This window comes from Scyliorhinus torazame, chromosome 12 (genome assembly GCF_047496885.1).
Source record: "Scyliorhinus torazame isolate Kashiwa2021f chromosome 12, sScyTor2.1, whole genome shotgun sequence".
Lineage (NCBI taxonomy): Eukaryota > Metazoa > Chordata > Chondrichthyes > Carcharhiniformes > Scyliorhinidae > Scyliorhinus > Scyliorhinus torazame.
This window is the reverse complement of record NC_092718.1, coordinates 97,409,346-97,424,347: the sequence shown is the minus strand read 5'-3', so window position 1 is coordinate 97,424,347 and position 15,002 is coordinate 97,409,346. Positions and strand designations below refer to the sequence as shown.

Sequence of the window (15,002 nt, the reverse complement as noted above, 5' to 3'; positions counted from 1 at the left end):
TTCAGATCTACCGTGGAGAACACCCGGTAGTGTGCAATCTGATTACCATGTCCGCTATCCGGGGAAGGGGGTACGCATCGAGATGCGTGTACCGGTTTATGGTTTGGCTGTAGTCTACAACCATCCGGTTCTTCTCCCCAGTCCTGACGACCACCACCTGGGCTCTCCAGGAGCTATTACTGGCCTAGATGATCCCCTCCCTCAAGAGCCTCTGGACCTCGGGCTTGATAAAAGTCCTGCCCTGGGCACTGTACCGCCTGCTCCTGGTGGCGACGGGTTTACAGTCGGCGGTGAGGTTCGTGAAGAGCGGGAGAGGGTCGACCTTTAGGGTCGCGAGGCTACATACGGTGAAAGGGGGTAGGGGCCCGCTGAACTTCAGGGTCAGGCTCCTGAGGTTGCACTGGAATTCCAGTCCCAACAGGAGAGGAGCACAGAGATCAGGGAGGACATATAGTTCAAAATTGACATACTCGATGCCCTGTATAGAGAGGTTCGCGATACAGTACCCCCGGATCTGCACTGAATGCGATTGAGAAGCGAGGGAGATTGTTTGGAACGCGGGGGAAATTTGGAGAGAACAGCGCCTTACCGTGTCTGGATGTACAAAGCTCTCCGTGCTCCCGGAGTCAAACAGGTAGGGTGTTTCGTGCCCATTGACCCGGACGGTCATCATCGAGTTCCTGAGGTGCTTGGGGCGTGACTGGTCGAGGGTGACCACGCCGAGTTGCGGATAGCCGGCGTGGTCGGAGGTGGTGAAGTGGTCCCAAGGTGGCTGCCCCCGTCGGTCACATGTGTCGGGCGGTGATGAAGATGGCGGCCAAGATGGCGGCTCCCGTCGTTCGCACAGGTCGGGCGGCAATGAAGATGCCAGCCAAGATGGTGGCCCCCATGAGTCGCACATGGCGGGCCGTGTGGGAGATGGCGGCCAAGGTGGCGGCCCCCGTGAGTCGCACGTGTTGGGTAGAGTCAAAGATGGCTGCCCCCACAGACAGCACGAGGCAGGTGACGCGTCCGGGGGGGGCGTGCCAGCAGGCATGCAGCCACGCTGCGGGGTCTGCGGGCCTGTGAGTCTGAAAGTCGGGCCTGTGATTTAGAGGTTTGGGATCTGGCCAGGCAAACTTTGGCAAAGTGTCCCCCGGGTTGGGCGTGCAGCCGCGCGGCACAGGCCTGGGGCACCCTCTGGTCGGGTGTCCACAAGGGGGTCGCGTGGTCGGAGGGGAAAGCGTTGTGGCTCTGAAACGCTACTTCTAGGGAGGTGGATAGTTTTACCGTCTCTTCTAGGTCGAGGGCACCCTTTCGAGCAGGCGCTGTCTGACGTAGTTGGACCGGACTCCAGCCACATAGGCGTCCCGGATGGCGAGTTCCATGTGCTGTGAGGCCGTGACGTCCTTGTAATTGCAGTTTCGTGCGAGTACTTTCAGGTCGCGTAGATATTCCTCCAGCGATTCCCCAGGGCATTGACGGCGAGTGGTGAGGAGATGCTGCGCGAACACTTCGTTCACCGGCCTCACGTATTGCCTTGTCAGGATCGCAACCACGTACGTGGTCGCTTCCTCGATCTGCACGGAGATTCCGTGGCTCACCCGGGCGTGGAGGAGGCTCAGTCTCTGTTCCTCGGTGATGGAGGGCAAGGAGGAGGCGACGAGTTAGGCCTCAAAACAGCGGAGCCAGTGCGAAAAAAATCCCTTTGGCTTCAGCGGTCTGTGGGTCGAGTTCCAGTCGATCAGGTTTGAGGGCTGCTTCCATCGCGATGTTGTAGCTGATTAAATTGATGCGACCATCAATTCACACGAGATGGAGAGTTAAAGTGAACAGTGGTTTTAATCAGCTAGAACTGTGCCTGCCTGTGACTGCTCTGTACTGAGAGCCGCCTGCAGGCAACAGATCTATATACCTCCCCCGAGGGGGCGGAGCCCACAAGGGCACCAACATGATACAATGTAATGTAATGGAAAACAATGGTCCATAGGTGTAGCCCACAAGGCATCAACATAGTACAATGTAATATAATGTAATACAGTGGTGAATGGTTGCGTAATACATTCACCACACACATACCTAAATCCCTCTCTCTCTGTCAATCCATATTTCTCTCCCAATTCTTCTGAACTCTAATCCATCCTTCCAGACCCGAACCCGCGATTCCCCCTAATCGACAACCCCCCTTACTCAGCCCTCAATTTAAAGTGCAGCCGAAACTGCCTCCAAATCCTCAGTTTGGCCACCACCACCTGACTCCCTGAATACTTTCCTGGGGCCATCAGGAGCAGTGCCATTGCCAACGCTTGCAACCCCGACCCCCGACAAGTGCCCGCCTTCATCCTTACCCATAGAGACCTCCTTTCCTTACACCATCTTCTTGCCTTCTCAGCATTTGCCGCCCAATAATAGTAAAGCAAGTTCGGGAGGCCTAGTCCCCCCTTTTGCCTTCCCCTCTGTAATATCACCTTTCTAATCCTGGGAATCTTGCCCCCACCGTGCCAAAACGAACGAGGATATCAACTTATCCACCCCCTTGGAGAACGATTTGGGTAGAAAGACCGGCAGACACTGGAACAGAAACAGGAACCACAGCAACGCATTCATTTTGACAGCCTTTACCCGGCCTGCCAGAGACAAAGGGAAGTAGGCCCACTTGCCAAATCAGCCTTTACCCTCCCACCAAACGAGTAAAGTTAAAGTTCCGGAGCTGTACCCAGTCCCGAGCCATCTGCACCCCCAGATACTTTAAGTGAGATGTCGCCAAGGAAATGGCAACCCTCCCACCCCCGAGACCATGAAAACCTCACTTTTCCCAAGGTTTAACTTGTATCCCGAGAACTTCCCAAACCTCTGAAGCAGCTCCATTATACCCCCCATCAATACCTTTGGCTCCGAGACGTATAGGAGCAGATCATCTGCATACGGGGACACCCGATGTTCCACCCCACCCCCTCACTAACCACTTCCACAACCCTGGGCTCTTTAGAGCAATGGCCAAGGGTTCTATAGCCAATGCAAACAGAAGGGAGGGGGCATAGGGCACCCCTTCCTGGTACGAGGGGTGCACTATGCCCCCTCCCTCGTACCCCAAAGCAATGCAAAATACTTGGGGATGGATTCTCCACCAGAGGGATGCTCCGTTTTGTCGGCAGCCTGGGGGTTTCCCGATGGCCTGGGGCTGCCCCACAATGGGAAACCCCAGTGACCAGCCGGCGAAACGGAGCATCCCGCCGGCGTGCTGGAACAGAAATCTGGTGCGGTGGGACGGAGAATCCAGCCCCCAAGTTTGAATTATTTGTATGCACACTTGCCTTTGGTTCCTTATGAAGCATACGCACCCATACCCCAAACTTTGGCCCGATCCCAAACCACTCCAGTACCGCCACCAGATAACCCCATTCTTCCCGTTTAAATGCCTTCTCTGCATCCAAAGCCACCACGACTTCTGTCTCCCTTCCCTCTGCTGGTGAGAGGAGCACATTCATCAACCTCCTCATATTCAAAAACAACTGTGTTCCCTTAACGAACAGCGTCTGGTCCTCCCTGATCACCTACTGGAGACACCTCTCCAGCCAAAACTTTGGCATCTACATTCAGCAGTGAAATGGGTCTACACGCCACGGGGTCCTTATCTTTCTTCAGCAGTAACGAGATGGAAGCCTGCCCCATTGTTTGCGGCAAGACACCCCTGTTAATCGCATCTTTGAACATGCCCACCATCAGTAGAGCCAGCTTGTCTTTAAATTTCATACAGAATTCAACTGTGAACCTGTCAGGCCTCCCCGCTTTCCCTGCCTTCATCCTCCCAATTGCCTCCTTCACCTCTTGCACCCTCACCTGCTCCTCCAAGCCTGCTCCACCCTCCTCTCCCAATCTCGGGTACTGTAATCCCTCCAAGTACTCCCTCATTTTCCGTTCCTCCTCTGGAGGCTCCAACCTACATAGATCTCAATAAAATTCTTCAAATACTCAATTTGCTTGGCGAACCGTCTTTCAAATTCACTGGACATCACTTCAATTAAAGAATCCACCACGAGGGGGGTGAAGTCACAGTCTGCTCCTTCCCCTGCCATATTTTTACCACCTGAGACATCGACTCACTCGACGACGGGTTTCCAGTTGCCCCTTTCTTTCCGCCATTCTTCTTCTGGGCCTTCAACATCCCACCCTTATCTAAGATCTTCCAAGACCGATTTATACAAAAATCGCCCCTGGGATCGGGCTGTAAAGATCGAAAAACCAAAACTTTGGGTAGGAACTTCCCCATGCACAACCTCTGCTTACATGGCATCACCGGAACTCCCCCAGATTTATTCTTGATTACCTTAAATATATGATCCATATTGCTGGAATTCTCCAAGAGCAGAAACACCAGGGGTGAGATCCTGGCGCGGCGTGCCCCCACCAGCAGCGGGATCCTCCGTCTCGGCAGCCGGCAAATGGGGTTTCCCATTGTGGGCACCCCCATGCTGTCATTAACTCTGCGGGCGTGAGTGCGTTGCTGGCGAAGCGGAGGATCCTGCCGATGGAAAATCCAACCCCAGATCTGTTAATTATTTTGAAGCCCCATATTGGAAGGTGTTTCTCTTTACCAGGATCCCAGTTGTTTAGTCTTTCCTGATAGCTGCAGTCTCTGGTTCTTGCACAATCCTTGTGAATTGTTTTTTGCACTTTCTCCAGTGTCCCTACATCCTGTTTGCAATATGGAGACGGACGTGCGCACAGAATCTGAAGTGTGTTCCAGCAAAGATTCATTGACGAGACTGTTGAGAAGAGATGTGGGATGTGGAAAGGTCAAATCGCAAAATATTTATACACTTTCACAGTTGTTCCATGGTCAAAAGCAACAATGGAACAGGGTGGAAGACATGATAGGTTAGAATAGGATCAAAATGGGCAAGAGAATGTGTTTGAGAGGATTTTTGATAAGGAGAGGAGGTTTCAATGATCGGTTGAGATGAAGAAGACTGTAAGGAAACTCCTGTGGAGCGTAAATGCTGGCATGGACCAGTCAGGCTGAATGGCCTAATTTTGTGCCTCACATTCAATGAAAATTACTTTATCCGATAACTTTGGAATATCACTTAATGTTTGCCATGTCATTCTGTTGTTGCTATTTTATGGAAACCTATAATCTTCAAAGGTATGAGCAATGAACATAGATACAAACATACGAATTAGGAGCAGGAGTAGGCCACTTGGCCCCTCGAGCCTGCTCCACCATTCAATAAGATCATAGTACGAAGTCTTACAACACCAGTTTAAAGCCCAACAGGTTTGTTTCGATGTCACTAGCTTTCGGAGCGCTGCTCCTTCCTCAGGTGAATGAAGAGGTATGGTCCAGAAACAAATATATAGACAAATTCAAAGCTGCCAGACAATGCTTGGAATGCGAGCATTAGCAGGTGATTAAATCTTTACAGATCCAGAGATGGGGTAACCTCAGGTTAAAGAGGTGCGAATTGTGTCAAGCCAGGACAGTTGGTAGGATTTCGCAGGCCAGATGGTGGGGGCTGAATGTAATGCGACATGAATCCCAGGTCCCGGTTGAGGCCGCACTCATGTGTGCGGAACTTGGCTATAAGCTTCTGCTCGGCGATTCTGCATTGTCGCGCGTCCTGAAAGCCAAGTTCCGCACACATGAGTGCGGCCTCAACCGGGACCTGGGATTCATGTCGCATTACATTCAGCCCCCACCATCTGGCCTGCGAAATCCTACCAACTGTCCTGGCTTGACACAATTCACACCTCTTTAACCTGAGGTTACCCCATCTCTGGATCTGTAAAGATTTAATCACCTGCTAATGCTCGCATTCCAAGCATTGTCTGGCAGCTTTGAATTTGTCTATATATTTGTTTCTGGAAGATACCTCTTCATTCACCTAAGGAAGGAGCAGCGCTCCGAAAGCTAGTGACATCGAAACAAACCTGTTGGACTTTAACCTTGTGTTGTAAGACTTCGTACTGTGCTCACCCCAGTCCAACACCGGCATCTCCACAATAAGATCATGGCTGATATAATTGCCACCTAACCCCACATTCCTGCCTGCCCCCAATAACCTTTCACCACCTTGTTAATCAAGAATCTATCCAGCTCTGCCTTAAAGTATTCAAAGATTCTGCTTCCACTGCCTTTTGAGGAAGTGAGTTCCAGAGATTCATGATCCTCAAAGTGAAAAAAGTTCTCATTGCTCATAAATGGCCGCCTTCTTATTTTTAAACACTGACTGCTGGAGGAAATATTAGCTGGAATTCTCTAGTCACTGCAATTCAATTTTCCCGCTGGCAGCACACCCCAGCCTGCGGGTTTCCTGGTGGCGTGGAGTAGCTACAATGTGAAGTCCCATTGACAATCGGTGGGAAGATAGAATCCCGCAGCCGGCGAACGCCACGCGGCTGAGAAACACACAGCTGGTGGACCGGGGAATCCCGCCGATCCTCTCCACAGCCACCCTGTTAAAGCACCTCAGGATCTTATACGTTTCAATCAAGTCACCACTTACACTTCGAAACTCTAAACTCTAGTGGATACAAGCCTCACCTGTCCAACCTTTCCTCATAAGACAACCCGGCCATTCCTGGTATTAGTTTATTAAACCATCTCTGAATTGCTTCCAAAGCATTTAAATCCTCACTTAAATAAGGGGACAAATACTGTACACACTCCTGTAGATGTGGGGCGGGATTCTCCGCAGCCCCACGCAAAAAATCGCATTTGGCGCAGGGGCGGAGAATAAATGTTCATGCGGGAATCGTGGCCAGCTTCCACCTCCGAGTGAACCCATCAACCGACCCACTCAGGATGATCTTGACCTTCCCCAGCCTCAGGAGTTCCACCGGGTCACTCACCCACACCTCCGTGTCCCTCCACCCAAGCAAAATCCGTCTCGGGGCTATCAGGGAGGCAAAGGCCAAGACTTCGGCCTCTCTCGCCCCCTGGACTCCCAGGCCTTCCGACACCCCAAATATGGCTATCTCTGGACTGGGAGCCACCTTCACCCCCAACACCTCGGACATTACAAAACCCTGCCAGAGCCCCTTCAGATTCGGACATTCACAAAACATGTGGAAATGGTTCGCAGGCCTCCCCGTACACCACCCACACCTGTCCTCTACTTCCTCAAAGAACCTACTCATCCCACCTTAGATGTGCCCTGTGCACTACTTTAAACTGAATAAGACTGAGCCTTGCACACGAGGATGCATTCACCCTCCACAGAGCCTCCTCCGACGTCCCAGCCTTTATCTTCCCCGCATCCCCCACCCCAAATTCCTCCTCCCACTTCCGCTTAATGTCTTCCACCGGGCCCCCTCCTAGTCCATCAGCTCCTTGTAGACCTCATACACCTTCCCCTCCCCTATCCCCTCCCTTGACAGCACCTTATCTTGCAGCGCAAGGGCAACAACCCAGGAAAGGACGCCGCCTCTCTCCTCAAGAAATCCCAGACCTTCAGGTACCTGAAACCATTCTCCTTGTACCCTGAGAACTGGCCATAGTCCGCTAAAATCCCCATAATGCCCCCAATGCCACCCAATAGGTCAAAATATATAACAACAGGTCGTTCACACATAGCGAAACCCTGTGCTCGACGCCACCCCGCACAATCCCTCTCCAGTCCCTTGATCCTCTAAGCGCCATTGCCAATGTCTCTATAGCCAAGGCAAAAAGCAACAGGGAGAGCGGGCACCCCTGCCTTGTCCCACGGTACAGCCCAAAATATCCCAAGCTCACCCGGTTCACCCGCACACTTGCAACCAGCGCCCTATACAGCAATCGTACCACGTCCACAAATCCTTGCCTGAACCCAAACCGTGCCAGCACCCCCCACAGATACTCCCACTCCACTCAGTCAAAAGCCTTCTCTGCATCCATTATCACTGCCACCTCCACTTCCTGCTTCTCCGGGGGCATCTTAATCACATTAAGCAGCCTCCTCACACTTGCCGACAACTGGCTCCCTTTCAAAAACCCTGTTCTGTCGTCACCTATCACCACGGGACACAGTTCTCAATTTGTGAAGCCAACAACTTAGCGCCGCATTCAACAACGATATCAGTCGGGACAATCCATTTTGCTCCGGATCCTTATCCTTTTTCAATATCAGAGAGATGGATGCCTGCGACAGTGTTGGAGGGAGTTCCCCCCTCTCCCTAGCCTCATTATAGGCCCTCAACAGCAACGGCCACAGGTCCCCCGTAAACATTTTATAAAACTCCACCGGGAACGCATCCGGGTCCGGGATCTTCCCTGTCTGCATCGCCCCACACTCTCCATAAACTGCCTCAACCCAATGGGGGCCCCCAATTCTTGCACCAACTCCTCGTCCACCCTGGGAAAGGCCAAGCCATCCATGAACCACTGCAATCCCTCTTTCCCGGCCGGGAGCGCTGACTCATACAACCTCCTGTGGAATTCCTGAAACACCCCATTCACCTCCACCGGACCCAGCACCACCCTTCACATTCCCGTCATTCACTCTGCCAATCTCCCTCGCCGCCTCCTGTTTCCTAAATTGGTGAACCAACCTCCTGCTCGCCTACTCCCATGCTCATATACTGCCCCCCTGGCCCTCCGCAACTGCCCCACCACCTTCCCCGTGGACACCAATCCAAACTCCATCTGGAGCCTTTGCCTCTCCCTCAACAACCCTGCCTCCAGGGCCTCCGAATACCTCCTGTCCATCCTCAGAATCTCTTCCACCTATCTGCCTTGCCCATTCTGCCTTTTCGCTTTGTGCCCGAATCAAAATAAATTCCCCTCAAACCACCACCTTGAGTCCCTCCCACAGGGTGGTGGACGTGACCTCCCCCGTGTCGTTCAGCTGCACGTACCCCCGAATGGCGTCCCTCACCCACTCGCATACCTCCTCATCCAGTCTCCACTGCGGGCGCTGGGTCCCCCTCCCCCAGTCCACTCGCAAATCCGCCCAGTTGAGCGCGTGGTCTGAGACCACAATCGCCGACCACCCCCGCCAGCAACTCCTTGTCCACCACTAAAAGGAAAATCCAGGAGTACACCCTGTGCACATGGAAGAAATACGAAACATTTTTTGCTGTCGGCCTCCCAAACCTCCAGATGCTCCACAAACCACTTCAGCTCCCTCACTGCCGCCTACACCTTCGCCGACCTCAGGCTGGACTGGTCCAAGCTTGGCTCAATGACCTTGTGACAATCCCTCTCCATGATCATCAGGTGCAAGTCCAGTATCAGGAATCTTCCCCAGATCCCACATCATCCCAATTTGGGGCATAAACATTTACCAACACCACCGGCATTCCCTCCAGCTTCCCACTCACCATCACCAACCTCCCCCCTAAATCTGCCACAATATTCCCCACCTTGAACGCCACCTGCTTATTCACCAGCACCGCCACTCCCTTTCATGTTAGGTCCAGAATGGAACACTTGCCCTACCCATCATTTCCTCAGCCGGCTGGTCCAAAATCTTTAAATGCATCTCTTGCAGAAAAGCCACGTCCACCTTCAGACTCCTCAGGTGCACAACACACGTGACCATTTGACCGGCCCATTCAGACCCCTCATGTTCCATGTGTCCAGCCTGGTTGGAGTGCTCCCCACCTCCCTCCCCTGCTGATCAAGTATATACCTTTTTGGGCCAGCCCCTGGCCCGTGTCACGCGACCCTCCAGGCCCATCCTCGGATGACCACCGTCATCACTGCTTTTCCAACTGCGCCACAACAACCACAATGTTGTCAGCACCCCTCCCCAAACAAAACAACAACCCCATCCCTCTCTCCTGTACCTACCTCCTGACCACCCCACACTGTGCTCCCATTAACTAGCCCACCCAGCTAGCATAGCAGCTACTTCCCAAGACCTCCAAACCCCTTACACCCCCCAATTCCTCTCTCCCCACCGTCCACACTCCCTCAATAAATAAAGAGACAGAAATTGATGAACACACCCTTGATTCTCCCCAAGCACCCCACCAGCAAACCCAATTGTCCCTCAAAAACTCCATCTCCTCCTCTGGCGAACCAAAATAATATTCTCGATTCTGGAAGGTCGCCCAAAGGCGGACCAGGTACAGCACTCCAAACTACAACCCCTTCTTCAAGAGGGCAGCCTTGACTCGGTTAAGCCCAGCCCTCCTCTTCGCCATTTCTACGCCCAAGCCCTGATACACCCACAGCTCGTTCCCCTCCCAGGTGCACTTCCTCTTCTGCCTCGCCCACCAAAGAATCTTCTCTTTGTCCAGGAAGCTATGCAACCACACCACCATCGCCCTCGGCGGCCTCGCCTGCCTGCGGCCTCCTCATCAGCACGCTGTGCGATGTCTAGAGGCCGGTCAAAGGTCTCCTCTCCCATCAGCCTCCCCAACATTTTGACCACATACGTTCCGGCCTTCGCTCCTTCAATGCATTTGGGCATCCCCACATCCTCAAATTCTGACGTCTGGAGCGGTTCTCCAGATCCTCCACCTCCTTTAGCCTCTTTTGGGTCTCCCGCATCACCCCCACCTCGGCCACCAACGAGGTGAGCTATTCCTCGTGCTCCCCCACCATCTCCTCTATAACCCTGGCCAGGTCCTCCAGGGCTTCCCTTCTTTGCTGGTTGAACATATCATTTAGAAAGTTTACCAGCAGCTCCATTGACCACTGGGTGGGCAGAACAGGCCCTCCGCCATCTTAACATGTGCACACTTCGAAGACTGTCCTGCCCCAACAACATCCTTCTTCTTGACCCACTCCTTGTTTGTAGATTCTTCTGCCAGCCACACCAGAGGTGTTACATCGTCTCCTGGGACTCCTACATCTCTTTTGATCCAAATATTCCAACCCTCAGATGGGGAAAGGACCAAAAATTCCCACCTTGATGGGAGATATGAAATGTGCGACCTCCATGGCCGCCACCGGACGTCCTGTGCAACTGAAACATACTAACTTCTTTTGTATTCCACTCCCCTCGCAATAAACTTTAACATTCTATTGGCTTTTCTAATTACTTGTTGGATTGTGATCTTAATCTTTTGTGGCTGCTTTATGTGCTGTGTGCAGGAAAATTGTTAATATTTTTACAGGGGTGTAACTTGACTTTGGGGAGGTCTTGCGATGCATTGGGTAGCGTCCCTGTCTCTGAGTCAGAAGCTCTGGGTTTGGGTCCCACAGCAGGACTTGACAGCCAAGGAAGGTGCGTTCATAACGCAGTCAAACAGACTGAGTGTGTCAACTTCCAAACACGCCAATGGCTGGCGGTAAGAACAGGAGAAACTCCTTGTTAGCCATGCCTGATGTGGAGTGGCACCCCTCAGGCTATAACCCTCTGGCGACAGACTAGGGACCTGTTCCAGGAATTATTAGCCACGGAAACTGACAAAAGTTTGCCTTAGTGCACCATTAGGCTGATGATGAAGTTTCATTGCACCAAACCTGTGATGGAAATGCTGTCGTAGATTTTCAAATCTGCCCCCTGGGTGTAAAACTCACTGGGAGTGATTTTAGCTTTGGGTGATATTGAATTGACCACCTTTCATCCAACATGTCCCAGTGTCCATGCCATCAAAAAACAACGGAAGGGGGAAAAGAAACTCAGCCATAAGTAAGGCTCAGAAACCTTGGGGCCACCTTTAGAAATTCTGATGAAAGAACAGCTCGGTAGCACAGTGTTTAGCACAGTTGCTTGACAGCTCTCGGGTCCCAGGTTCGATTCCCGGCTTGGGTCACTGTCTGTGTGGAGTCTGCACGTTCTCCCCCGTGTCTGCGTGGATTTCCTCCGGGTGCTCCGGTTTCCTCCCGCAATCCAAAGACGTGCAGGTTAGGTGGATTGGCCATGCTAAACTACCCTTAGTTGGGGTTACAGGGACAGGTTTGAGGTGTGGCCTTAGGTGGGGTGCTCTTTCCAAGAGCCAGTGCAGACTCGATGGGCCGAATGGCCTCCTTCTTCACTGTAAAAGTCTATGATTCTATGAATTCTAAGATTGGGTAATTTCACTAACTTGCCTTCAAAACACACAGCTTTACTCACAGGTTGAAAATCAGCAGCTTTAGTCTGAAAAAAACTCAAAGCTCACCTGCTGAGAAAAGAGCAGGAACATTGTCGATCACAACAGTGTGTCCTGACCCTGGTAAGTATTGTGCAGAATCTGCCAAAAAAAATCAGAATAACACAGCGTTAGCGTAACCTTTCCCATTTTTAAAGGTTGAACATAAATGTGCCCGAGCATGGTGCATTTATTTGAAACTGCTGCTCTGCTTTCATTAAGTAGGTAACACAGTTAAAACCAACTGGGTAAAATGATGCCAGCTAGGGTTACTTACATCAGCATAAATGGTATGAGTACAGCCAGAATTATGGCCCACTTGAGCATGCCATCATTAAGATCCTCCTGGTCGGAAGTAGCTGTGAAAGAAGTTCACAGAATTACAGTTGGAGGTATTATGATTTTCCAAGTACACTCACAAGAGTAGAAATTCGACCTGCTCTTTGTAATAACATCATAAATATACAAATATATCAATTAGGGGAAGGAGAAGGTCTCTTAGCTCCTCAAGCTAATGCCATTCAATTAAATCATGGTCTATCTGATTGGCACCGCAACCCTACATTCCCGCCAACCCCGATAACCTTTCACCTCCTTGTAAATGAAGAATTTATCCAGCTCAACCTCAAAAATATTTAAAGATTCTGCTTCCACTGCCTTTTGACGAAGAGAGTTCCAAAGACTCACAACCCTCTGGGAGAAAAGATTTTGCTTCATATCCATTTTAAATGAACAATCCCTTTTTTTAAACAATGACACCCTAGTTCTAGATTCTCCGCCAGGAGAAAACATCCTCTCCCTATCCACCATACCAATACCCCTCAGGATCTTAAATTTTTCAATCAAGTTGTCTTTTACTCTTCTAAACTCCAGCAGGCACAAGCCTCACCTGTCCAATCTATCCTCAGAAGACAACCTGTTCATTCCAAGTATTAATCTGGTCAACATTCTCTGAACTGTTCCAACGTATTTACATGCTTCCTTAAATAAGGAGAGATGTGTTTAACTCTCTCGTAGAATTGTAAATAAGCTAATTTCAAATGGTTCGTTCATGGCCAAAATAAATTTTCCCTCACAAATGACATTTTCATCTTCACCAACCAAGTATAGTCCAGTGGATAACATGCACTTTAGAAGAACTATTTGATTTTTGGCGTTCACTGATAGCTCGCTGCTCTCTGAGTCATAAAGTCATAGGTTCAAACTTCAATCCACCAAATTGAGCACATAATCTAAACTGAAATGTCAGTGCAGTACTGAAGGCGTGCTGCATTTTTGGAAATGCTGTCTTCCAAAAAAGATACGAAACTCAGGCCTCGTCTTCCCTCTCAGGTGGATGCAAAAGATCCTCATGCACTATTCAAACATTCTCTGGTATCATTATTTTGCAATAATTATTCCTTCACTCAGCCAACATCTCAAAAGCAGATTATTTGATCATTAATGTTGTCCCTGTTGGGGGTAACTTTGCTCTTTGAAAGACGAGTGGGTTTTAAATAGTAGATTAGTACTTTTACTAAATGAATCGGTATGGAATGATCAATAAAATGGCTTCCTTGCATCATCGGAGATCAGACTGACTGCAGATTTCCAATGCGTTATGCCATTCCTGATGTTGCTAGGTGCATGCATTCAAAGTCATATCTGTGACAAGCTGGTGGATGCTTCAGTTTATTTTTGTTAATATATTTGTTCATGAGATGTGGGTGTTGCTGGCTGGGCCAACAGTTATTGCCCATCCTTAATTTGCCTTGAGGGGGAAGTTAAGAGTCAACCACATTGATTGATCAAATCTCTGCTGCCACCATTTTTTGGTAATAGTTTAAGGCAACCATGAGACTGTCACACGTTTATATCAACATGAGAAACGCAGTTGGTCGAATGGAAACGCTGAAAGTAAATGACCTGTAATGATCCGGCCATGGATTCCAGACAATATGCAGTGCTATGGAATAACTTTCAGAAGTGGTTCACTCAGGTCTGTCACTGTCCTGTACATAACACTAAACAATAATTGACCATGGGTATTTTTTAATGAATATTTTATTGAAAAATAATAGGCCGAATCTTGCTGGAAAAATAACATCATGTTGTTATTGATGTGTCATTCCGCCTGCTAATTCAATGATTAAGCAACAAGCCAGGAGTTGCAAATCTCTGGAACTTAGTGGTCAATTTACACTATTACACTGCCTGTTTTTGTACAAATAGCATCTTCCTTCAGCCTCCCTATTATTTAAAACCCTTGCAAGATTTGCACGTTAGTTGCAAAATACGGTCATGGCAGAAAGTTTACGGACCCTGCCTCTTTATTTTATTTTGCCATTATCATTTTTGATCCATGGATGACTAATGGACATGCATCTTTAAGTCAAGCAGCAGAGAGGAGAAAGGAATTCAGAAGTTACAGGAGAGAACACCCTGCTCGTCTCTGTTTGTTTGAACAGGATGCCTCAGACCTTTCAGCATGAGAGAGAGAGATGGGTGGTTTGATCAATTGGATGGTGTCCAATGAGTTGGCCAAAAGGCCGTACTCTGCCCAGTAACAGGTGGTGACTGGATCCTATCCCACTGGAACGATTTTCAGAGCCCTAAGGGGCTCGGCTTGATTGAATCCTGGAAGCACAGCAACAAAGGCTCTCTCTCTTTCTCCTATCTGGGTTTTCTTTAGAAAGGCTATATTTATGGGTCTGCAGAGAATCTGAATGAATGAGTACACAGGAAAGCCATGACAGGCTGCAAACAAAGACCAGGACCCTCTTTCTCTCTGCAAAGGCTGTGTTGTTTCCCCCTGAAACTACTGAGGCTTGAATGAATCTACAGTAAAACCGCGGACTGAAAGTAGAGTTCGAATAGGAGTAAGGTGTTGGAAACCAGCATCTGCAGTGGCGACTCATTTTTCCATGATTTTTTTAATCCCTTTCTTCCCCTCTGTGTTTGTCTATCTTGTGAGTGTGCATGTGTAGAGAGTGGGAGCAAGTTAAAGTGGGGAATTAAGAATTAGATAATAGTTAACC

General features: G+C 49.9%; 1 protein-coding gene across 3 annotated transcripts in view; it reads right to left on the bottom strand.

Annotated features, from left to right (window-relative positions):
• LOC140386585 (uncharacterized) overlaps positions 1–15,002 on the bottom strand; it is a 113,417-nt gene that overhangs the window by 73,707 nt on the left and 24,708 nt on the right. For all 3 annotated transcript variants that reach the window (XM_072469033.1, XM_072469035.1, XM_072469032.1), the window contains 2 exons: positions 12,263–12,344; positions 12,016–12,087 (listed from right to left, as the gene is read on the bottom strand). In XM_072469033.1, coding sequence (XP_072325134.1) covers positions 12,016–12,087; positions 12,263–12,344 — 154 coding nt within the window. The remainder of the gene's footprint in view (positions 1–12,015; positions 12,088–12,262; positions 12,345–15,002) is intronic.